The 23,188-nt window shown below is 39.9% G+C and overlaps 1 protein-coding gene across 1 annotated transcript; it reads left to right on the forward strand.

Annotated features, from left to right (window-relative positions):
• The first annotated feature begins 1,319 nt into the window (after positions 1-1,319).
• On the forward strand, positions 1,320-17,525 carry stum (stum, mechanosensory transduction mediator homolog). The gene is made up of 3 exons (XM_075458835.1): positions 1,320-2,203; positions 11,182-11,364; positions 15,049-17,525. The coding sequence occupies exons 1-3, from the start codon at positions 1,996-1,998 to the stop codon at positions 15,081-15,083; spliced, it is 426 nt and encodes a 141-aa protein (XP_075314950.1). The 5' UTR covers positions 1,320-1,995; the 3' UTR covers positions 15,084-17,525.
• The last annotated feature ends 5,663 nt before the right edge of the window (positions 17,526-23,188 follow it).

Consider the following 23,188-nt stretch of genomic DNA (forward strand, 5'->3'; position numbering starts at 1 on the left):
CATCACCATGCAAACAGGTACGTTTCTTAGTTTCTTGTGTACCTCTCAGAGCCTAAATGTAATTTTATGGCAATTACTGTTTCACTTTTCCCTGTCACGTTGTCATGGTAATGAGCATCAGCACATGCACCGCATGCCTTTGGCTGGACAATCCAATGGTGATTGAGATTAGCTGTCCACATTTCTGCACTGTCTGACACTTGATAAGGCTGCTCTGCATGACCAAAAAAAAAAAGAAAAAGAAGAATGGAAAAGGAATAAGACCACCTTGTGTGGCAGCCACAATAGCGTGTGTGTTTCAAATATAAAAAGAAAATTAAAAGCAAAACTATGGGAGGTATGAGGGAAAGAAAGGAGAACAAGGAGGGGGGAGATGGAAACAGGACCAAATACTAGAGATCGATATCTTCTGTATAATCACCTACAGCTTCCTTGGTTGCTAGGAAACTAAACTGAGATGAGAGAGGGGAAAGAGAGGACAAAGATGAGACGGACAGAGGTACTAATGCAAAGACTGGGATTAATTTCAGCTTTGTGCCGATATGCACCGCAACTCTGGCACTTTTGTTTGAAGGGAGGTCCCGATGACAGATTGGAGAAGGGTGAGGGAGAGGAAGAGGAGGTGAAACAGTGGCAAACAAATGAAAGCCAGAGATGGATATGGATATGTGAGAGAGTTAAAGAGATGGAAACATACGTCTCATATGTAGAGTGGATGCATGAATAATTACTGAGATATTGACACTGATTGTCTCTTCTCTCTCGCATCTACACGATTTTTTGTCGTCCATCATCTTGGCCGTGACTTTCTGTAACGTCTTTTCTTTTGGTTTCCTCATTGCTTTCTTTCTTTCTTTGTTGCTCCCCCTCTTTCTTTCTTTCTTTCTTTCTTTCTCATCCATAAATCTTTTTCTACATCAACCAGATCAGAGAGCATGCAGTTTGATAATAACAACTATCTGCATCAGCTGTAATAAGCTTACGATTACAAGCTGGGGACATTTGCAAAACATTTGTTCTCAATTCCATTTTCTCTTGCTCGCTTTTAAAAAATCTCTTGTGGACATATGAGTATCAAACATCATTATAATGTATGATCAGCAACCTGTGGCAAATCATTGTTGGGATGCATTAACTTTATTGACTGCTGCCATCTAGATGCTCTGAATGATATCTCGTTGAATATGACCTCACCGAAAAGCAACATCAGATTATTGCGCTGTCCCTTTAAATGGAAGGTTGAGAGGGAAGAGCAGAGGGAGGGGAGAGAGAGGGAGATGTAGTAGAAAAAGGGGGCTTGTTGTGTTCACTTTCCCTTCTCTTTGGAGAGGTGTGTGGACTGAGTGGGTTAGAAGAAAAGACAGAAAGAAAGAAAGAAAAAAAGAGCTACAAATCTTTCCAGGATTTCTCTGACATTCAAACAATTTCAAGGAGGAATTATCACTTATTCATCGTCCCTCAACAGCATGATGCACATGGAATCCAATGACCTCTGACAGTGGGGTTATTTCAAGGACTTAAAGGGACTGAAGTGAGGAGCAGTGTTTAAGTATTCAAAGACGTTTTCGTATTTTAAGCAAATTTCAGCATCTCTCATATAAAATTTGCAGGATAAATGCTCTCCCAACACCATTGCCTCACTTCTGTAAATGCTTAAGCCAGCACTATACTCCCTGGATAAATCCGAGCCTTTTTGAAGTTGACTTGAATTTTTCTTTCATCAGAAATTTATTGCTGCTCTGTGGACAATTTTCCCACACTTTCAGAGCGCTGATCGATGCCGTTGTTCGTCTGGTTGTGAACGTTACAAAGACTGTGATAAGATGCCAGTTGTTGGCATGAAAAGTTGAATATTTAACTAATTCAGTTTGCAATCACTGATTGATCATTTTCTGCCATCCTCTGAACCTTGTTCCATCGTAGTTAATCTGCTTCTCAACAGCTGATTTTAGTTTTAAGACACAGGTGGCTGAGAGTAAAAAGAGAGGAAGACAGATGGCACAGAAAGAGAGAGGAACGGAGCAGGGGCGCATTAAAACAGAGGATAGTTTAGGGGCCAAGGCGATGGTCGGGAGCACCGCAGGTGGAGGAGTGGTGGTGGAGGTCAGGGAGAAGAAGGGACCTCTTCGGGCTGCAATACCCACGATGCCTTTCCCTTTGGCCGTCATCTGTCTCTTCTTGAACACCTTCATACCTGGACTTGGTAAGTCAGAAATCACATTTCCCTCTTCTCATTGAGATTTTGCAAAAACTGCTGCCCTGAACTTCATGAAACTCGCTGGAGTGGTGGAGCGTGTACAAAAGGAAGAGCTTATTTGGATTTTCTATGAATCCATTTCACTTTTTTTGAAATTGCTCAAAAACTGGGTGCTGGCGCTCGGAGGAGGGTGACCTCTCCAGTTGCCCTTTCAGTTTCAATCATCCAGTGTTCAACAATGTGCGTTTTCATTTCCGTGTCTCATTCAGAAACCAGATTAGCAAAGTGAGGAACCACCGAGACAAGAAGCAAAGGGAGAGCACATGAACAAAAAGACCCACAGCCTTGAGAAGATTATAGCTGTGACACATTCAGGCGTTTGCAGGCCTGTGTGCCTGCACGCATGTGTATGCAGGCTAAGAAAGACAGCAAGAGACCCTCTTCACACTTCGTGTTAAAATAAAGTGTCCAGGTGTGACTTCACACGACTGCTGTCTGCCAGGTGTTAATGCGCTGCAGCTGGAAATGTCAGCATGCTGGGCGTAAAAGACATGTCACTGGCGTCATTATTTTAGGAAGCAGCGTCATCAGTGTTGGCAGACTCGTTGTTTGCGTCATCTTCATGGGTACAAACCTTGACTCTGCTTGCCGCACAATTAACTGGAGACCAGATTTTTAAATTTTCTTTTGTTGTTGTCATACCATTCTTTTGGAGTTATCAGTGCACATTGCTCTCATATAAATCGGCCAGTAGGTACATACAATGTTTACTGGCTAGTTGTTGTCACCCACTCACATTGCTAAACATGGCAAACTCTTGTTATAAAGTGTTAAGATGAAAAAGCAACAAGTCCTCTTTAGGAGGGAAGTTGGGCAGGTGGCACTACTATGTGCAACACTTTTAACGGCAGTGTTTCAAGTTAAGTCCGGATACAACTGCTTTTTCACTTGTTTTCATTCATTCCTTCTTGGTGTCTGAATAGCACTACGACAAAGCTAGGGTTAGCAACACAACTACCTGGTTAGACGTAGGTACAACAACAAATTGCTATGGTTTAGGAATCCTAAATACTGGTTTAGCGTTAGTAAAAGATCACGTTGTGATCTTTAAAATACATTATTAAGTCATTTAGGCCTACTAGGGCTATTTTTTATGTTCCAACATGAGAATTCAAAAACCTGCTGAACCCTCCAGCAGGCAAAACGGGTACCTTCTGGCCAATATGTGAAGCAAGAACGTGTAATGAGAACACCTGTAGGATGGTATGACAATAACTAAATCAAATGAGCTCACAGAACGCAAGTAGAATGCATGTGTAAACACACCAGCTGACTTCTTGTTGATTTGGCAACTTTGAAAAAAAGGAAAACAAAAAATTCCAACTTTAATTAATGCCCTCAATTTCATGGCTTTTTTTTGTTTGTTTTTGTTTAATTGCATCGGCCCGAGGGGCAACATTTTGACTCAATGTGGTGAATCGGGTGATTGCGAAGAAATCACTTTTATGTATTATGTATTTCAGCCCTAACCACGATCGTTTTCTAACCCTGTACAATAAGTTTTAATGTCTATACCTTGGAGGAAATTGAAAAAAGTGGTGCTGTGGTGTTATTGACTTAAAGTAACTCCAAAGTGAAAAAACAGTCACATGTTGGTCTCAAACACCTTTTTGCTTCTGAAACGAAAGACTCGAGAACGACAAGTGCGTTGATTTCCCTTTTGCAGCTTGTCTATATATGACCTATATGATAGCTTCAATGGGAGGATTTGTTAGAAATCCAAATGACTGACTGACTGCATGTATTTTGGTGCAGACAGGAACCAGATGCAGATCATTATCAACTGTAAGGATGTTTCTGCCTGCTGCTTCCTGCTTTTCCTTCTAATTCCCAGCACTTCATCCTCCACATTGTTGGATATCTGTTTATGTGTCTCACATTACGTAACATCTGGTAGCACCAGGCTCATGGATATGTTCATCCTCATTTTGTTCATAACAAAGCCCATAAAGATGGAGTAATACTGATACTAACAAGACTCATGTATTGAACAGTGTTCTGCATTCACTGTCTCTAAACCTTATTAATGAATAAATGCCTTTGAAGGGGTTCAGTTTCCACAGAATTTGGTGATTCAGTTGAAAAGCTGCAAGAGATGAAGGGATAGCATGGGGTGCAGTTTATTTTTAGAAATAAATAAGGGAGAGGAGATCATTCTGTGGGAAATACAAAACGACTTATGAGAAGAAGACAGAGGATGAAATGTGGAGACAAATAAAAGCATTTTCCCAGTGAAGGAATATTGAGACTGGTGTCTCCATAGCACTCAAAACTGAGTCCCCAAATAACAGATGAGTCTATTTACTTTCTGGAGAGACATAATGTGTTTGTCCACTTAATCTTGTTCCTCTTATCTTTTTTTAGGCTATTTGAAGATGGTTTTCAGATCCCAAATCCTTCTTTTTCTCTTAGAGTCACACTCAGCAGTCATTTACTGTAACCCCTCTTTGTTGAATTATTGACAGCTAGGAAATGTCACAAACAATAATATAAAAAAAAAGGTCAGTAAAAACCTTGACTGTTCTCCCCATTTTTTGGGGGCAGAAATGTTGGCTCAACCCATTGAAACCTGAGCCCCCGCCCTTTAAACACGGGTCTTGGTGCACCTGCACGCTGTATGAGGTCTGAATGGGCTGTGCTGCCACAAATTTCAGGCGGAAAGCATCAAGGAGACGCTTCACCTCAGTATGTCTGAGCGTGTTTAGAGTGTGAGTGTGTATGGGAAGATTTGCCTGAATGCCTTGACATTTCATTGAATAGCTGCGGCTAGTTGCCATGACAACAATGACTGAAATGTGCACACATGTGTGTCTCAGCCGTTTGGTTCTAATTGACTGAGACTGAAAACAGAGTCTTGTCCTATTCAACCTGCAGCCAAAATAAAATTGGAAATGTGTAATTGAATTTGGACACGGGCCAGGGCTGAGCTCCATCTCCTGCAGACGTCCATGAGCAGGTGCAGCCAATCAGCAAAGTCGGCTCAGGATGTTTTATGAAACAGCACCATGGCGTCCTGATATTGTTTCAGGGAATAACAGCCTACCTTTACAAACTCACTGAAACTTACAGAAGTTGGAAGACATCTTAAAATATTCAGTTTGAGTTATACGTCAGACATGGCAAAGGCACCTTGTGGCTGTAAAACCTGTTTGACATGGCTTGCCAAGCTTCGTTCGTTCCAAATGTGTCAAAAGCGGCCTAAAAAAATCAGTAAAGTTTATTTCAAAAACCTTTTATTTACGGTTTGTTAAATGTGCCAAAAAAACTAAAGCGTAGCTTAACAATATCTAGCGTCAGAGTCAGACCATTTGACAAACACCACACACAGTTCTATGTATCGTTTGTGACAGTTTCAATATTACATTTGATGCAGTGAAGATGATTAAATGGACTTTTTAAGTCTGATGTGATACTGGAGCTGTTAGTAAAGAGATCCTTTCTAAAAATTAAAGTCAATTTATATGTTCACACATGGTACATACAGATAATGCATGGATTTGTGGACTGTGGAGCATGAGCAAAAGCCTGTATCTATGTATTGTTTGTCATTTTTTTCTGCAAAGAGTCGGACCACCCATCCAAATAGAGTATCCACTGTCTGTCCCTGGTAAAAAAAAAAAAAGAGTGCTTTGAAGGATTCTGAGTTTGTTGGAGCTGTGTAAAGTTACAAATTCAATGTCACCTAATGCATCTTTTGCTGTTGAGTAATATGTAAAATCGGTACATTTTCAGTAACTTACACAACGCTACCTTACAGCAGGCTTTGATTTTCACGTTCTTTGTCCTCCTTCCCTTGTGTTTCTCTCCCTTAATGTCTGCTTCTCTTTTTGTCTTTGACACTCTTAGACTCCATCATTAACCTCCCACACTACCAGTGGGTGCCGTGTGGAGTTCTCTGTGTAATTATAGTAATAAGTCTGGCTAATATCTAGGGACACATACGTAGACACACATGCACGAGCACACTCTCACAATGTCCCACATGTGACATACAAAAGGATCCAAAAGCTTTTCACACGTGAAGGATTGTCAAGAGTAGATTTCTGTCACGGAGAGTTGGAAGATTTATTCAAGCTGTTATCAAAGCAGGGGCTGGTTGAGCACAAGTTCAGTTCTAATTCAACGGCAGAGATTTGCACATGATTAACAGATAAATAGATGTTTTTTTGTAGTAGAATGAAGGAAATACATGTAATCAGACACTAGATAACTTTTGCAGTTGATATTTGAGCTAAAAAAAAAAAAGAGAGTAAATTGATCAATTTGACAGGAAACAAAGACATTTTTATCAGTTTTCTTTGAAACTGCATGGCAAAACACTGTTAAAGAGAAGTCATTCCTATACTAAGAATGCTCATCACAGATAATTATCACCCAGCTTTTTGTTTGCTCCTCTCAAATCTTTGGAGCCTTTCGGCTCACTGTGTTTGATGTGCAAGTTTCTGCTACATCAGGCAGCGGTTTTCTACCTTTAGAAATCATGCATTAAATCCTGTAGTTTTTAACTAATACAACCTCTTCTCACATACACATATGTTTGCCACACAAGGGAAGCAATTTGATTTTGGGATTTATTTTGTCCGGTGGAGAATTAAGTCATAACTGCTCTTTGATTTTTTTTTTTTTTTTATGGAACAAACTGTAAAGTGAAAATAAAGAGAATAACTATCAGCTGCATCCCCAGTGAATGTGTGTGCTGAGCATGTTGCCAGGCACCAACTGCTCCATCCAACTGTTAAGAGGAGGCAACGCGTGTAACTGGTACCTGACAGAGTGAACAGAAGTTGGAAGTCACACAGAAAAAAAGAAGAAGAAAGTAAGCGGACCGTAGAAATCCTGTTTTGCATGCCACTGTTCAGATGGAAGTGATGCGTAACCGTTTAGTTCAGTGTCAGTCATGGCTCATGTCTGGTGGTGGGCAGCTCCACCAGCAGCCGGAGCATCTGCTCGTGGGCGTGGCCCCCCACAACCTGAAGATTTCTCTGTCTGATCGAATCATGTTGGCTCCGGGTGGAATCTCAGTTTAGGCCACTGCTGCTCATTTATGTGAAATGCTTTTAAATGACTGTCGGACAAAAAACTCGAAAGGAAAACGGCTACACATACTTGTTTCATCTCTCATATTCCATTTGTAAATGTTGAGATTGGAGTGAGATGGCGGTTGCTCATAATCTGGGAATTGTGTTTATCACTCAGGATTAAGTAAATATTCATTCTAGTTTGTCAGGCCACAGGGGACAAACTGAGTGTATCTTTGACCTCTGTGTTTGAATGTCAGAGCTCTCAGCATTTACCTCATCCTCAAATAGTTTATGAGGAAGGAAGGTACAAACTGAGGGAACAGAACTGATAAGAGACTGTACTTTGTTTCCTCCAAGGAAACGAGATGCAGTTGGCAGCCTGGCTGTTCCTGCGCTTCCTCGTCTCTCCACCTGCTCAGCTTGCTCTGTTATTTGAGCCCTTTCAAAGTGACAAGAAATGGAGCAAACGGAAAGAGAAGGCTCAAGGTTGTGGTTTGCACAGTGCCCACCGGGCATTTCTTGTGCCGCACTGATAGTATTAACAGTGTTCGGTTCAGTTCCTGTAAAAGGGAACAAAAAGCTTGGAGCAAGACCATCCAGACATCAACTGACTGTCAAAATGATCAATGAGTTTGTAAAGTCAAAGTATTTCTTTGACCGACACAACAGCTCACAAAAGTTTTTTTTATTTTCTTATTTCTTTGAATTTAAATGGGACGTCTTTAATGATATTTCATTAAGTAAAGGTGTTAACATCCTGAGTGGAGCAACTATTGAACCAAAAGATATCTTATCTTTCATTGTTTGTTTGTTGAAACTACAGATGACTTGCAGAATTCTTTCATGTATGTTTACTCAGGCTGGATATCAGATATGTCAAAAGTAAAGTGGTGTGTCTCTGAAATGTGTAAGATTAAAGATCAAGTCATAAGTTGTTTCTTTTTTTTCCCCCATCAGTAGGTTATCTCTGATTTTTTGAGAACGTAACAGTTCTGTGACGTTGCAAAGATCTGCATGTAAGGGAGTAAATCTAACTGCCCCTGTACTGTCTGAAGTGTCTCATTCATGGTCCAGGCTTGTTTTGGTTTGTTTTACGGAATGACGGCACAATTTAACATATATGTTTAATGAATATAGTGTCTAGTTTAAAATGCCTTCAAACATACAGTGAGCAGCTGACTTGCATTCTGCCCTTCTTGACCAATCACCTGACCCATCAGAGCAGACTGGAAAAAGTAGTGTACTCCTAAAACCTTAAAGAACACTTCTGTGGTGGCTATGCTGGCTCAGAGTTGTTGATCTGGCCTCATGCGGAGTGAAGGATTTGGGTTTTTTGTCCTTTGCATTCAATCGGAAACCGCAATCGGGATCCCAAAATGTTGTTGTGTAACGCTACCTGGTTGAAAATCAGCTCGAGCTGGGAGGGGCTGACAATAACTGATTTAATCACATCGAGGACAAAGCACCAGAAACGATAAAAAAACTAAAAAGCACAGACAACAGCTGTACAGGAATTTTTTAAAAAAAGATTATAATGCTTAGTTTCACTCAACCACAAAGCAGATCTTTGCCCAATTTGACTTTGGCCCAATTTGGCTGTGGCCCTTTAAAAAAATCTCCAACTTGATATTATTACTATATTGCACACTGATACTGTAAGATTTCATAGGGATTTCTAGGGGGAGAAGAGCGTACTTTGAGTAAAAATGGCCTGTGGATCCTCTGGTCCCAAACTCCATCAGCTTGCCGCGATGATTTAAGGCTGCATTTCTAAGAGCAACAGGTGGGCTGTTTGTCTTCTGCATGAAAATGACACATTTTAAATGCTGCTATCATCTTGTAAGAACTGAAAAGACTAGACCCATAAAGCTTACAGATTTACAGTGCACATGTTATGTTTGTTGAAACCTGACAAACATACAGTAAATTCTCTGACTGCAGTGCCAATGTAGTCTAAGTGTCATGCAGACTACATAAAAGACGCGTGGGGTTTGTGAATCGTGGTGAAATGATACCAAAGTGAGCTGGTAAACAGCTAAAAAGACACCTATATCGTCCATTAAATGAAAATACAAACAGGATCAGTCACATTTTTATGTACAGTATATATTATATTGCTGAGCAAATGTTGTCATGGAAACATTGAGTTATAAAATAATCTAATTTGTGCAAAGTGAGAGTTACATGTGCTCCACTGTGTGACTCATGAACAGCACACACACACAGCATTTATTGTACAATAAACATTGACTGGGAAGGTCTCCAGATAACAGGATAAAGAGTGATACTGAATTTAATTCAGGCAGACAAGCACACAGAGATGAACCTGTCTCAGCTCAGTAACAGTGGACATGAGCACAGAAGGTCATTGTACAGGTGGGTTTTCTGTGCATGTAGACGCAATGCTGCAGTGGTTCAAACTCACTCATTAATGTTAAGTGGATGATGTGAAATAACACAATGTAGATCGACCTAAGTGGACAGTCACTCTGACGAACCGTATTCACTTTGCTCTTCATGACAGAGAGAGGAATATCTTACTCTCCGGTTACAACTGAACAGTCCACGCTTAATGCTTCCATGGAAACGAAGAAGGTATGGAGCTGTGAGGTCCTTTTGGCACTTTTTCGGTCTGGAGCATTTCAAATGCAACATCAGCAAGGATCCCTCTGGAAAGGGTTTTATAAAAGGCCATTTATAAAGTTATAAGGCCATTTATAAGACAGATAATGATACAGAAAAGGATTATTTCCAGTTATTGCTGTAAAAGGTGGTTTTACATGATGCTGAATCATGGGGCGTTCTCAGTTTGCCCACTGCTTCTGTGTTTTCTATAAGTTTTTGTGAAACAGATAATGACACTTTTATGATGTGTCATATAATAATAATAATAATAACAATAATAATAATAATAATAATAATAATAATAATAATAATAATAATAATAATAATAATAATACTAATAATAATAATAATATGCCATGTGTTGTTGTTCATCACAGGTTGTATGTTTTAATAAGTAAAACTGTAATCCAAAGCACGGTGCTATTCTGTAAAAAAAAAAACATAATTTGCACTTGAAATAATGATGAAACACATTTTTGTCTTCCTGACAGTATTTTACTGTAATTTTATGGGAAATTCTTCACTATCACACTCTATATATACTATGATAAATTCAGTGTTGGCTCCAGGGCTACAGGTGGTCAGCACAGTATTTTGTTTTCAGTGCATTGGGAGCAATTTAAGTAGGATTTGTGCAAATGAAATTGAAACATGCTCAGATAGTATATATGTGTGTGTGTGTTGATCTCTGGATATCAAGGACTCTGCTGGCTTGGACTTAGTGGTGTGTGGGTGTTCTGTGAAATTATAGGAACAATTTAGGGTTGAAGTTTTTGTCAGGAGGATAATTGCAAAGAGTTGCTGTAGGTTGGTTTTAAACAGCTTGAAAAATGATTCATATTTCCATCAGACTTTGTGCTTTAAGTTAATTTGCTGATGCATGCGGTAATGTGAGGCTATCATGGTAAATTATGAAGGAGAATATGGTGAAGTACACTGGCTGCACATCAGGAACACGTGCACATTTAGCTCAAGAAACTGCTTTGAATCAGCAATTTATCTGTGAAATGTTTTCATCAGAGACACGCACATCTCCTCCTGTTTATTTGACTTTTACTGGAAAGTCTGTTGTTTGCTGTTTGTTTCGCTGGAGATTAACCCGAGTGGAAAACTACATCAGAAGCCTTTAATCACGTTAGAGTGTAGCCATCACAGAGCAAAGTACGCCGACGTGCGAGCGCAGTAAGCGTTGCATTGCGGCCGTTAATCATCCTTTTTCAATAAACTGTGACGTTTTTGTTTGAGGTAACAGGATGTTTTGCTAATTATGTCCTTCAGGTACTTTCATCTCAGCATTCGCAGTGCTGTGTGGCGCTCGCTGTGAGCTGATCTCTCAGAGAGGCGTTTGCTGTGTGTTCTGGCTCAACGTGGCAGCAGCCCTCATCCAGATACTGACGGCTGTTATCATGGTGGGATGGATCATGAGCATCTTCTGGGGAATGGACATGGTCATCCTGGCAAGTCAGTAATGATCTTTACTCTTTTCTACCTCTCCACTTTTCCTTGAATAGAATTATGGTGTTTGTCTTTGCACAGCATGAAAACCATGAAACACGTAAAAGCCAGCAGACATTGACACTGGTGTGATGTCAGGTTAGGACTAACAGAAAGAGGCCAGTATAACTGAGCAAAATTTCCTTTCTGGAACCATTATGTGATTTGTCTTACATGATAGCAAAAGATATGTTTTCTTAAGTGTTAAGAAACCCAATTTCAAATGACTGAAAAGCCTGGAAAAGTGCAAACACTTACACTCTGAGTAATCTTTGCAAAAGAATTTGGCTAGCACTAAGTTATTCAACAAGTTTGACTCAACTCTTGGCCAATCGAGCTGTTGCCACCCGCTGTCAACACGGGTGCTCTTCAGTGGAGGAGATAGAGACAAAGTAAACAACTGTCTGATGCAAAGCTTAGGCAGTGTAAAAATCTGCAAGATAGCCATCTGAATTATTTTAGGCGTCCCTTTTCTGATTTGCTGTCAACTTTGCTGGGTTGTCCAAATTTCTCTCTGATTCTCCAAACTTAGAGTACTCTGACAGACAAGAAACTGACTGCTTCAAAGTACTTCACACCAGCTGATTACAAAAGAAAAATCAGAAAAAATGCATTCATTTTTCTCTTCATATGTCTTTTTTAATAAAACGGAAACACACATGTTCAGTAGAAACCAGAGAGCTCAGAAAGAAATAAGAGACTATTTATTTTGTTGTTAGTTTTAGTCTTAATCTTGGAAATCTATAAAGGAAAGAATAATAAGGATAGCAATGCTATTCAAGCTTTTTCTTGCAAAGGATGCGTTTGATAACTTCAGATGGCCCATATGTGGTAGAGATTGTATATGTCATTCTAGCTGAAGCATGGGCTTTAAGAAAGACAGAAAAATTTAAAGATGGATTCAGAGTTGAAGAGGTGTGATAATTTGATCTCTTTCTCCGTCAAAATGTGTGTTCTCCTCTGGTAAAGATGCATGAACAAGTGCTGTCTCTCTCTCTCACACACACACATGCACACAGAGTCACCAGAGTCAGATTCTCCCCATGTGCACAGGCAGCCTTTGAATTACCACAGCCCTGTCTCCTTTGGGAGTACGCATGAGTGTGCATATGTGAGGTAGCTGCTGCCTGTGTGCAACCACATGCCTGCAAGACTGTGTGTGCTTGCCGCGTGTACAGTACAGTAATTGTCTCTGTGGGATTGGCAGCCTCCACACCCCTGTTGTGCTTTTGTTCACTGCTCCCCACTGTTTGTCAGGCCCCTAGCCTCGTGTCCTCCTCAAATGTTGGTGCTAAAATCTACGCTCCTGTTCGCTGCAGCAGTCTGTTGAATATACTCAGTGTTTTTCTTGTTCGCACTGCTTCTCAAAGTGACTTTGTGCATGCAGTTTGGCTAGAACAGCAACTGTTATCCAACTACTCATTACCAAAACACATGTCTCGAAAGCTTTGGGAGTTTATGCTCCTTTGCAGCTGCTCCCTCTTTCATCCTTTGTGTCTTCAATGAATCACTCTGAAAACGTGGGATATTTGTCAGTCTTTGCCCTCCTTTCATTTTCTTTCCATGCAACCTTCCATAACCGTCTCTACAAACACATCTTTCTCCGTTTTCTCTTTCTTCATCCATCTAATGATCAAGGTATTATGTCCCTCCTACTGATCATCGTCCATCTGCCTCTCTCTATCTAATGATTGTTCCCATCTCATCTCACCATATCCTTGTTTCCCCTCCTTCTATCTCTTATATTATTCCTCCCACTCCGTGTCCGCTCACCCAGTCTCCCTCTCTATCTGTTTTTTCCGCTTTCCCCATTCCTGCCTGCCTCTCTTTTCTCATTGATCCAGCACACCAGGGTTGTGTGACCGCAGTTGTGTTCATTTGGTCTATATCCAAAACTGAGGTCGGATTATATTTTAACAACCAGCCACCTGTTTTGTTGTACATTAATGCAGTTCACTGTGCGCAGGAAACAAAATTAAGCAAATAAAAGCTAACCATGTCGTATCTCTTCTCTCTCTTCTCCCTCCCTGCTCTCCTTCATGAAAGTTTCTGATGGTAGGTATTTATTTTTTCCTTCAACTCAGTAGTTCCTCCTTGATTTCAGAACTAACTTTCAGTTACTTGTATTTAGTAACCCCAAACACATTATTTCCCAGGCTCCAAAACACAAAAAAAAGTCTGAACTTTTTACTTATCTTTCTGGGTCATACAGAAATAACAAGGTATGTTTGGTATTCTCATAAAGACAACCCAGTAATTATGAGTTCATGCAACAAAGGTCATTCTCAAACCTGGCAATATGAAAACTCATTCTGCAGGTCCACATAAATCTGGTTGGACAGTTAATTTGGCCAATACTTTGAAATAGCGTTACCCACATGTTAGAACCCACATTTCTGTAACTCCTGTAACACGATTTGCTTCCAGTTTCTGCAACAATGAGAACACCAGCCGGACATTTGAGAGGAAATATGACACCACTGGGTCCTGACTAAAGACTATACATAAAAGATGGACATAACCTTTGGGTCTGAAACAACAAGTCCTCCAACTGAAAGGGTCCTATAAGCCACTTGTTTTTAACCCTTTAATATGCCTCTTTTTAGCATTCTTTAAAGTAACGCCCCTTTCAAAAGGCAGAAGGAAGGTACGACCTTATGAGCGTTTTAAAATAAGAGCAGAAGTCATTTTCAAGTCTTATGTATAAGAAACCACAAAGTCTTAGAGTCTGTGTTAGAATTGGTCTAATACTAATTAGATAGAGTAAAATTTTTGATCAATTAGGGCATTTGTTAGAGTGAGGCTACCTTGTGATAAGTGAGCAAGTCATGAATTTGCATAATTCCCCAGTCAAAACGATTGTTTGCCTGTCTTGTTCAGTTTCCGAAAACCGACCAAAGTGCAACACTTAAGGCTACAAAACGATAGCTTTGTTAACTAATCGGTGGCTTGTTGGTTATGTCCATCTTTTATATGCAGACGGTGGTGAGATGGTTGAGAAACAATAAGACATAATTCTTTAAACTTTCAAGCAACAATACAAATTTCATGGCTGATTAAAATAAAGAGGACATTGTGATGTTTCCTACGAGGCCTAATGGACAAAATGAAAGAAAGTTTCATTCGCTCAGGGAGCCCAACTCAAGTCTGCCACCATGACATACACCTTGCTCCCCAACACTTCCTTTTACCTTTGTGACTGTACTAATGGCACTGTGCCTTTAAGGAGCCATGGCAGTGCTTATTCCTGTGCTGCATGTCTGTATCCACTGCTCGCCAAAAGCTAAGCTGCTGCCTGCTGCCACTGACAGCATTTCACTGTTTCACCCACCATCCACCTGTAGACTCTGACTGTAGTCTCTTCGCAGTTGAGACTACCCCAGCTGGGCTGAACTGTTTAATTTTTAGACCATTCTTTAGAAATTTTGGCTCCTCAATGGGAGGCATTTCTAATATATGTGAACCCATAACGTTAGCCAAGCTAGTAATGCTTGCCACTTTAGGAAACCTACAGTAATGACTCAATTTACCAGTCAATACTTGCTGAAGCATTAGCTCTTAATGCCTCTGCACTGAGTATCTGGAACAATTAACTCCACAACCTGATGAAGATATTGATTTATTTTCCCCCTGTGATCTCTCCTTCCCCAGGATGTAGAGACCAGGGTGTTCCTCAAGATGTCTGAGAGAAGTTGTTGATGGATCGCATGAATAGCTTGACCTGCATAACTGCCCTGAAGCCAAACAGCAACCTATATCTTCGCAATGATCCGAAGCTGACAACAGAGAGAGGCAAAGACATGATGAAAAAGAATGACATGAACCGAGTGACTGCTATGAAGTAAAAAAAAAAAAATAAAAAATCCTTGATTGCTGGCTGCTGATTGGTCAACACCAGACCACATTTCTGTTTACACTTTAAAGGAAATAAAAGAAGGGGGGGGACACTTAAACTGTACAGTTTAAGAAAACTGTGTGTTTTTATTTTGTTGAGTATTGTAACAGTGATTTTGGAACTCTTTTTGTTTCATATTTTGTTTGCCAAACACCACAGAAACTGTAAAAACGTGTTTCCAACGTGAGAGGATTGGTTTGCAACGTGTTTGCATTAGTTTCTGATTAAATTGAGCTGTCAGTTTGTAAATGTTAGAGCTTTTGTCTCGTACATTTTACAAGTATCCGGTGGAAATCGTTGAAGAAATAAGATATCATTTCAGAAATCGCATTGCAGCAGGGTAGGTTTTCAGTTTCAGTTTAAAACAGGGTTTCCACTTCCACTGAAGTGTCAGTGTGCAAGTTTCTGTTAGATTTGATCAGTTTCACATGCAAAGCTCTGCTGTCACCTGGTCTTTATGTTGTTCCGTGGACTACAGTGTCAGTTAGTAATCCTGCCACCATGATGCTGCCCTGAAAAGGTTCAATAAGTCAAGTTCTTTCTGTGTTCAGGGTACTCCCACCTTTTGCCATGAAAAGTAATGTTTAACTAGAAACAGTTTATGAAGCTTTTCTTAGCATGTCGCATTACTCAGTTCTTGATTCATTTTCATACCTCTTTAATGTGTAACTCAGTGCCTAAGGGATTTTACACATTTAATTCAAGCTTGGAATCAAATTAACAGGTCTCAATATATCAGTTTGACAGTTTGGTCATGACCCCGTCTGTCACATTAAGGCAAAAATTTTGTCACAGTTGAGTTATTCAGGTTTGTTTGTGACTAAAGTCAGCAGTTCTGATTAGCAGCCCTGTGTTCCATAACATGAAATTAAAAAAAGAGTGTTCTGTGTCTTATGTATAGAGCCAAATGTGAGTGTTCACAGTTTCTGTATATTCATGTGAGCTTGGTTGTGTGTGTGAATTTTATGATGGATCGTGTGCAATATTAGAGATGGAGCGTGGAGAATATGTGCTATGGCCCCAGTTCAAGTATGTAAAAGGTTATAAAACAAAAATATGAGAAATGCCTAAACAGTTCTCAGTCCCCTGTATGAGAGTTGCCTTGGAATAGTTGGTCCATATAAGGGCTTTCCCATGATACCCAATCAGTGTTCTCATGCGCTGCATCGCTGGCCCATTTCCATGAAAAATATCCACCAGGTTCAGAAGTCGTAGAGCCCAAAACAAGTGAGAGTGGCTGAGCAAATGAATCCAGATTGAAAACAAACATCTAAATTTGATTACTTCTAAGCTGGGCTGTTTCCACTCTCGGTGGAAACATTTTTCATGGAAATCATTCACTTTTTGAATGATCCTGCCAACAAACAGACAAACAAATTGAACCAACAGCATAGCCTTCTTGTTAGAATTGAATTCCAGACTTTGGCACAATGCCAATTGGAAATTAGTGAACGAAATCAAATATTTGCAGCCATTAAGTACTTTTCTTATGAAAGGGCCAAAAAATTAACTTTAAATGAAGGATCAAATTGCAGTAAATGTTGGCTTTGATGGGTGAATAAATCCGTCCAGGAGAAAAATTTGAAATTACAAGGCAAACGTTTTTTATATGTCCTGGTTGTTATTGGTGTGAGCCCCCAAGTGTCCACCGATCACGGCTGTTTGCTGTTTTTCACTCCACAATGTCTGCTGATGTTGCAGTGATAGAAAGAATATGTGTTGAAGTGCAACGATTTAGATTTAGAGGCAAAGTGTCGTATTATCTAGTCATGGAGATATGGAGATAGATGCTTTTATTCAGATGATGTATGATGTAATTTTATGGCTATGACAAAAAAACATTATAGCTAATAAATATGTCCACTATAAACTGTTCATTTCAGATCCTTCTCTGTAACAGTAAGATGCTTCTTATGAATACAGAAATGCTGAATTTGATTTGTATTTGAGTGTGAGACAGAAAATGGGAAATATTCATGGCAAGAGTGGTTGTGCCGCTACTGAATTTATGTGACTGATTCATCCAGTGATTTGACCCCCGGCTTCATTTAATTTTGTACCGTTGATGTTCCATTTTGACTTTTGTATGAATTTTTGTAGCTTTTAGATATCTTCATTATCTTAGCCAAATGCCTTTTCAATAATACTACTGTATTCTGGATGAGTTGTGCATATGTGGTGCCGTGTTTGTGTGTGAGAATAAAGATGATGGCAGTGATGATGATGATGATAATACCTGTAATGGTAACAACTTACTATGCCTTACAATTTATTAACGGTCTCCCATTTGTGTTTTTGTTAGAGTGTCTTTACTTTGTCCAGGTTTAATTTAAGTTTATACATCCAAATCTAATATATGGAGCCCCTGATGTCACACTGGGGACATTTTTTTTAACTTTTGTAGAAAAAAAAGTCACTCATTTGGAATTCTGGGGCTTCGTGCCTTGTTTTCAGATAAAACAGCAACGGGAGACACTAATCTTTGTTAGCCGTCTTTTACGAGCAATAATCCCTTATAACACAGGCGTTGTCAACCTATCGTGACACATCATCCCCATGCTGAAGTAAAGCTTTGTTTAGTTTTTTTATCCATTCCTGTCACCAAGGTACTGAGTCCCCGAATCCCTGGAAGCTTTTCTTTTATAAAAAGATAACATGGTAATGATATCATGTCTGGGAAACAGACACCCTTTCCACTTTTAAGACGAGGCTTAAAACTTTCCTTTTTGATAAAGCTTATAGTTAGGGATCGTTCAGGTGATCCTGAAGCATCCCATAGTTAAGCTGCTATAGGTCCAGACTGCTGGGGGGCCTCACCTGTCACACCTTTCCTCACTTTACTCTCTTTTCCCCCCCATTTAATTTCTCAAAGGATTTTATGTACATGTGACATTATTGTGGTTATTAATTTGTGTTTCCCCTTACAACAGGTATCCTTTGAATGGTGTTACAGAGGTTTTTTCCCCTCTTTTCGTTCCTCTCCACAGTCGCCTCAGGCACGCTCAGGACGGGAGATTGGACCGAAGACAAGTTTCGGTGCAATCTGTTGGTTTCCTTGGCGAGGAAATTGTTTTTGAATTAGCTCTATATGAATGAATTGGATTATTTTGAAACTAATTATGATTACAATGAATTTAACTCCAATTGGCTTGTATTGGACTATATTATTTAAGTGCCTTGAGATGACATTTGTTGTAATTTGGCGCTATATAGATAAACTGAATTGAATTGAATATAATATATCACCAATCGGACTGCTGGGATAGGCTCCAGCCCACCCGCGACCCGATCGACGGATTCAGCGGTATAGATAATGGATGGATGGATGGATATCACCAATCGCACTTCAGGGGCTCTGTAGGACAACTGTTTTTATTCATTATTTTTTATTTATTAGTTCAAAACTGTAGCTTTTTTCTGTGATGACGAGAGGAACATAACAGCGAGAGGAAACTGAAAATTTTACAATTAAAATTATTTTCGGTTCGGAGTACCTGTGACTTGGTTTAATGGGAACCAGCATTTGACCTTATTATCAAGGACAATCATATCATTCTTAAACGTATTCCAATGAGGTACCAGTGCATTTCCCCATTATTCCCACTTTGAACCAGAAGGGTTTCAGATTTAATGCCCTGCTCATCTACAGATCCATGCTCTGAGCCATGAGAGGCAGAAACAGGCTGGTTAGTCAGAGGTGGCATTTTTGCTCATACGTACAGTGCATTCACATTTTATGGAAATAAATGAGGCGTGACTTAACATTTGGCATCATGAATAAACATATACCTGTTTGAATATAGCTACAGAGCATGCTGCTGATCAGGAAGCGACAGCTGTCAGTGCTGATATGTTTTTTTCATTTTTCAGTTTAGCTCATTTCCGTTTTCTACAAAATGTCCTTTAAAATTCTTTTGTTGGAATTTGTTTGTGTGTGTGTGTTTGGTTTTCAGAGTCATTTCTCATTCCCACCAGGATATAAAAATACAGGGGCGGGGCCAGCGGTGGCGATCCTGAACCCATCTGGCCACCCCACACAACCAATAGGGAAGTCCATGGGTGGAAATCATGAGTGGAAGAGTTGAACCACTGTTAACGTGACTAACTTTTTTTTAAACGATTGACCAGAATGCATTTACCTATCCTAGGTATGTATGCAAAAAAATGGGGTGAAACGTTTCAAGAGACTGGGCAATTTCCTGCTGATTCTTCATATCGGCTCGATCCAAAGTCTCCAGCAGTCTTCACCCCTCCCCTCTTCCATCATGTGAAACCCTTAATAATATGAAATACAGAACATTGTTTGCTTTATCGGTCCGTAACAGCCAGGTCATTTAGTCGTTCATACTCTGGTCAATTTTTCTGTTCACATTCTACGCCCTTCATTCAGACCTTCCTGTGAAAGTGACGGAAAGAGCCACAGTGCCCGTTCCATGTTTGAGATTCACTCGAGAAAGGACGGTGCATAATGTCCCTTTTCCTACATGCCGTATCACCGTAACAATCCATATCAGCATGTCAAACATACAGTGGTTGTGTGAAGCATGGCGACTGGGATTGAAACGACATCTCCACATGTTTGAGCTCATTAAACAGTCGGTGTCATTATTGTCAGGGGTTTAAATTGAGCCACCGTAACGGTGTATTTGTTATCAACTCAAGAAGAACGTGACATTCACTGAAGTTTAGGACAGCGTCTCCACTGTCACTGCTGTTTGGCAGAAAACTAGCTGCACCACCACATGTCCCTCTGTGGATAGAAAGAAATCAAGCCAACAAGCACGGAGTATTGTGTGGGAGCAGTTTAAAACACAGAGCAGAAGCTTCGCCCATTACTTGAAAGAGTTCATTGATTTTGCTCAGACGCTGAGTAATAAAAACAAACATGAAATGACTACACTCAGCTGCAGCCAATTATTGTGAGTAAAACAGTAGAGGAGGAAAGTTTGAGTGGTGGCAACTTGTCTGACTCCTCTGAAAAGCTGATCATATGTCACATTAACCCATGAACCTGTCAGCAGTCACATGACACTGACAGGTTCAGTTGCCACCAGATTAATGAAAACTAAATTCATTTGATCAAATGTGGATTACATAAACACTGGGTGCTTCTTCATGGCAGTCGTCCCCATTTATCTAACTATGAAAAAAAAAAAAACTCTAAACCCTACTACAGCTATGCCAAGAGTAATGCTCTCAGCTTGGCCGACCCTATGCAATGTTCCTGGTTCCACCACTGTGAAAATAACAATACAAATTTATATTAACAGTAATGTGACTGTAAACCGTGTTATATGTATATTTATCTTTTTTTTTTAATGAGAAACTCAAAAGCACCTCACAGTGAAATATGTGTTGAGTGAGTAATAAAAGATCAAACAATGTTTGATAACAGCATCCCAAGTCACACTGGCATCCAGCGCCACCCGCTTTATGTCACTTAAAGTCTCAGAAGGGCACTTCTTCATTCCTCCACATCACTAGTATGCAATATCTGTTTCCATGGCAATAGTAAGAATAGTCTCATTAACCATCTGCACTGTGATGCTGGTGAGTATAAGAATGGTGCCAAATCCCACTGAGGGAGGCTGGTGAGGTTTGAGTTGTGAGCTGTGTTTTCTTGGAGGGATTGTGCTGAGACTTGCTGACTGTCCTCTAGAGCCAAATAAGGATTTGTTACTGCTCGCTCTTTACGACCAGACAGATCTGTACACAACATCCTTCCGACACTCCCACCACGCTCTCCCTCAAGTAAACACAACCAGTCGGACTGTTTCACAGAATCTCAACTCTCGGCTCAGAAAGTTGCACTGTCAAAACACTTTGGTATCATTGAGACATTATGCAGAAACACAACATGGAAAACAGTCTCAACTCCCTCTGGAGTTCCAACCTCCCCCAGGAATTGAATAAAGCCAGTGCGAGATACGCTTTTGAGACTTGGGTACCCCCCCTCTTCATCTTTTCATCTTGTTTTAAGTAGAAGAAATAAAACTAAGTTTTGGATTTGACAGCAGTTTATCTATCAAGTTTCAGAAGACAATGAATTGATCTGAGTTGAGAAAATAAAGCCCTATGAGGACATGGTTTAATTTCCCCCCAAAAAACCACATCCTGTTAACCTAACATGCTTAGGCTTTATACCCATCCGGTCCAACTCATCCTAAATAAATAAAAGATAAATGAATAAATACAAAATCAAAGTTTGGGTCTTTTTTTGGGTAAGCTACAGTAAATAATGTCTGAATGATTATGTGGGACGACATCTGGGGAAGTTGCACAAGAATATCTTAAATACATTCTATATTTAAACCTTCAAATAGAGGATGCTTTAGAGGTGCGGGGAAATCCACAATCCACATCTTTAAAGGCTATTTCTTCAAGGTGAGATGAGGTTTTACCAATTTTGTTATGTTATATCTTTGTTTTATATCTATTACACCTTCATAGTCTGATTTATTTTTGTAAAAAAAAATAAAAAACTGTTTGTTTTTTTCTGGTTGATGACATTCTGACCAACTCGGTGACTACAAAGTGATGAATTCCCCTCTCTATGTTTGACGGTAAAGTGTCAACTAAATGCAATAAGATTTTTCTTCACCTTTATGCAAAGTTTGTGCTGTGGAAATGAATACCAATTAGTATATTTTTAGCTAAACTGCACACGTAAACAGCACTTCAGGGAACCTGTAATCCAAACAATAACTGTTAATGCAGCCAGAGCAACTGGAAGGCTTTTAAGTGTTATACATCTTCGTTAAAATGTAACAATAACAACCTGTAGTCTCTTCTAAACTGAACAGTGCTTTGGTGGCAGGTTTAGCAATAACAAGAAACTGGCCTTCACATTAACCCAACCACGAGTGTAATCTGGGCCAGTTTGGGCACCTGCAGCTCAATTACGCCCCAGATTTTGACAGAACATTCTTTACACTCTGGCACCCCGGCTTTTAGCTGTACAATTTGAGGGTGTATCAAAAAAAAAAAAAAATCACTGGAGTTGATCAAAATGGCAAACTTAAGCCTCCGCGGAAACTGAACAAATGCAGTTGAACAAGGCTCCGAAATAAAGCGAAGCCTCAAGTATTTTCAGCTGTCAGAGTTCCTGTGTGAAATCACTGGTCTCTGGTGGCTTAGAAACACACACAGGATTATCATTATATGAGTCTGCGTGCACCTAATTTGATCATTGCTGCTTTGTATAATCATCTTTCCCTGTGATGGCTCCCACCTCTGCTGACAGGACGTTGTTTAATAAAGCTGAAATGTCATTTTAAGCATCCTAAAGTACACGCAGCCAGCTGTGTCCCAACATAATTATCTGCCTGCCTTTGGGCTGCTTACGTTTTGTCATTTTATTGGTATCTAATGTGTATTTCAGCACTCGCTGGAGCTTTTTCCTCAATGTGGCGATTAACCTGTGGGAGAATACAGCCCCCTGCTGGACTCTAAGAGGAACTGCAACAACCGGTTAAAACACTGACAGACAACTGTTCTGCTTGACCGAATTAAATATGTAGGATTATTTATACCTAGTTTATCATCTGTTTATGAACATGCACTCACATTACTGTGCATATCTACAGGATTTATTTGCTCAGATACTTTAAAATCTGTGTTCACAGTCTGTGAATAGATGCATTTGTGTGTGTATGTGCTCGTTTTTCAGGCTCTTTGCCAATTGATCCACTCCTGGCCAAGACAAAGCTAAATAAGGAAGACAGACTCTGTCCACGTATTTTCATTCTTAAACACAAATCACACCGTCTTCACCAGCAGACCAGCAAAAAGCAATTTAGGTAAAACGTACACATTCCCTCATCAACGGCAACCACAAACCGGGGTGCTTTTGGTGAATTTCTGAGACAAAAACTACATAAAACCACGCTGAGCCAC

Source organism: Odontesthes bonariensis, chromosome 24, assembly GCF_027942865.1.
Source record: "Odontesthes bonariensis isolate fOdoBon6 chromosome 24, fOdoBon6.hap1, whole genome shotgun sequence".
Lineage (NCBI taxonomy): Eukaryota > Metazoa > Chordata > Actinopteri > Atheriniformes > Atherinopsidae > Odontesthes > Odontesthes bonariensis.

What these genes read in the sequence shown, in the direction of transcription:
- stum (XM_075458835.1), top strand. Translation starts at nt 1,996, where the DNA reads ATGGCACAGAAAGAGAGAGGAACGGAGCAGGGGCGCATTAAAACAGAG. An exon ending in CACCTTCATACCTGGACTTG is followed by an intron (nt 2,204 to 11,181) that starts GTAAGTCAGAAA and finishes TATGTCCTTCAG; the next exon opens with GTACTTTCATCTCAGCATTC. An exon ending in GGACATGGTCATCCTGGCAA is followed by an intron (nt 11,365 to 15,048) that starts GTCAGTAATGAT and finishes CTCCTTCCCCAG; the next exon opens with GATGTAGAGACCAGGGTGTT.